General features: G+C 41.8%; 1 protein-coding gene across 1 annotated transcript; it reads left to right on the top strand.

The window, feature by feature from the left end:
* Positions 1–387: 387 nt before the first annotated feature.
* On the top strand, positions 388–1,060 carry LOC107579055 (fatty acid-binding protein, heart-like; the record flags this gene model as incomplete). Its single annotated transcript, XM_016264938.1, has 3 exons — positions 388–529; positions 746–921; positions 1,002–1,060. Coding segments are annotated over exons 1-3 (308 nt in total), but the record flags the coding sequence as incomplete, so codon positions are not given.
* Positions 1,061–1,064: the final 4 nt, after the last annotated feature.

The following is a 1,064-nucleotide window of genomic DNA, read 5'->3' as shown; positions in this document are numbered from 1 at the left end:
TGTTAAATTATTCTTGAATGCTTGTTTTTCCTACAACATTTTGAAAGTCAATTTTCCTAGTTATAATTACGTTATTACCTAGTTATTAAGTAAAAAGACATCGTGTGTGTTCAGCCACTGAGAGGAAAGGTCATCTTTTCGGTCAGAAAATGTTTCGTCAAACACTTCATTCTAAAAATATTCAGTCTAACCATGTGCGATTGCTGTCCTCTGACCCAGTAAATGTTTTTTGACCGTTTTTGTGGTCCGAAAAATGTGAACCCTTCCCCAGTTCTGAGTTGCGTTTGCGGGGGAGGTTGAGGAACTCCGCGCAGTGACGCTGGATCATCTGATTGGCTGGTGTGGACATGCACGTGCTGGAGGAGCTGTTGAAAAAGCCCGCAGTCATTCGATCAGATCAGATCAGATCTGAGCTTTGGGCTGGTGCTTGAGTGACAAGAATCATCATCCGGAAAAATGGTTGATAAATTCGTGGGAACGTGGAAGATGACCACCAGCGAAAACTTTGACGAGTACATGAAGGCTCTAGGTATGATTCTTCATCATTTAATAACTTAACAATGCAAATGCATGTTATTTAGCAAGTCTCTTCAGTTTACATGTTGCACAAGAAATTTAATTTTTTTTTTTAATTAAGATTTAACATGCGCATCATTAATGTGCAATAGGTTAGGTTTCTCATACTTTTGATGGTCATAAATACAAAGGTGTTTCATGACTGAAAGAAGTGCCTTTCCTTTTTCAGGTGTGGGTTTCGCTACTCGTCAGGTGGGAAACCGGACTAAGCCCAACCTGGTCGTGTGTGTGGATGATCAGGGGCTGATATGCATGAAGTCGCAGAGCACCTTCAAAACTACCGAGATCAAATGTAACCTCAACGAGTCATTCGAGGAGATCACGGCGGATGATAGAAAGACTACGGTTTGTGATGGAATAGACGTGGTGCTTTGAAGCAGTTTATCGTTTGAAGTTAACGGGCTCTTCTCTCTCTTTATCTGCAGACTGTCGTGACTCTTGAGAACGGCAAACTTGTGCAGAAACAGACCTGGGATGGCAAAGAGTCG

Source organism: Sinocyclocheilus grahami, unplaced genomic scaffold, assembly GCF_001515645.1.
Source record: "Sinocyclocheilus grahami isolate Dianchi unplaced genomic scaffold, SAMN03320097.WGS_v1.1 scaffold13844.1, whole genome shotgun sequence".
Taxonomy (NCBI): Eukaryota; Metazoa; Chordata; class Actinopteri; order Cypriniformes; family Cyprinidae; genus Sinocyclocheilus; species Sinocyclocheilus grahami.
This window is presented reverse-complemented; position numbering and strand designations above follow the sequence as displayed.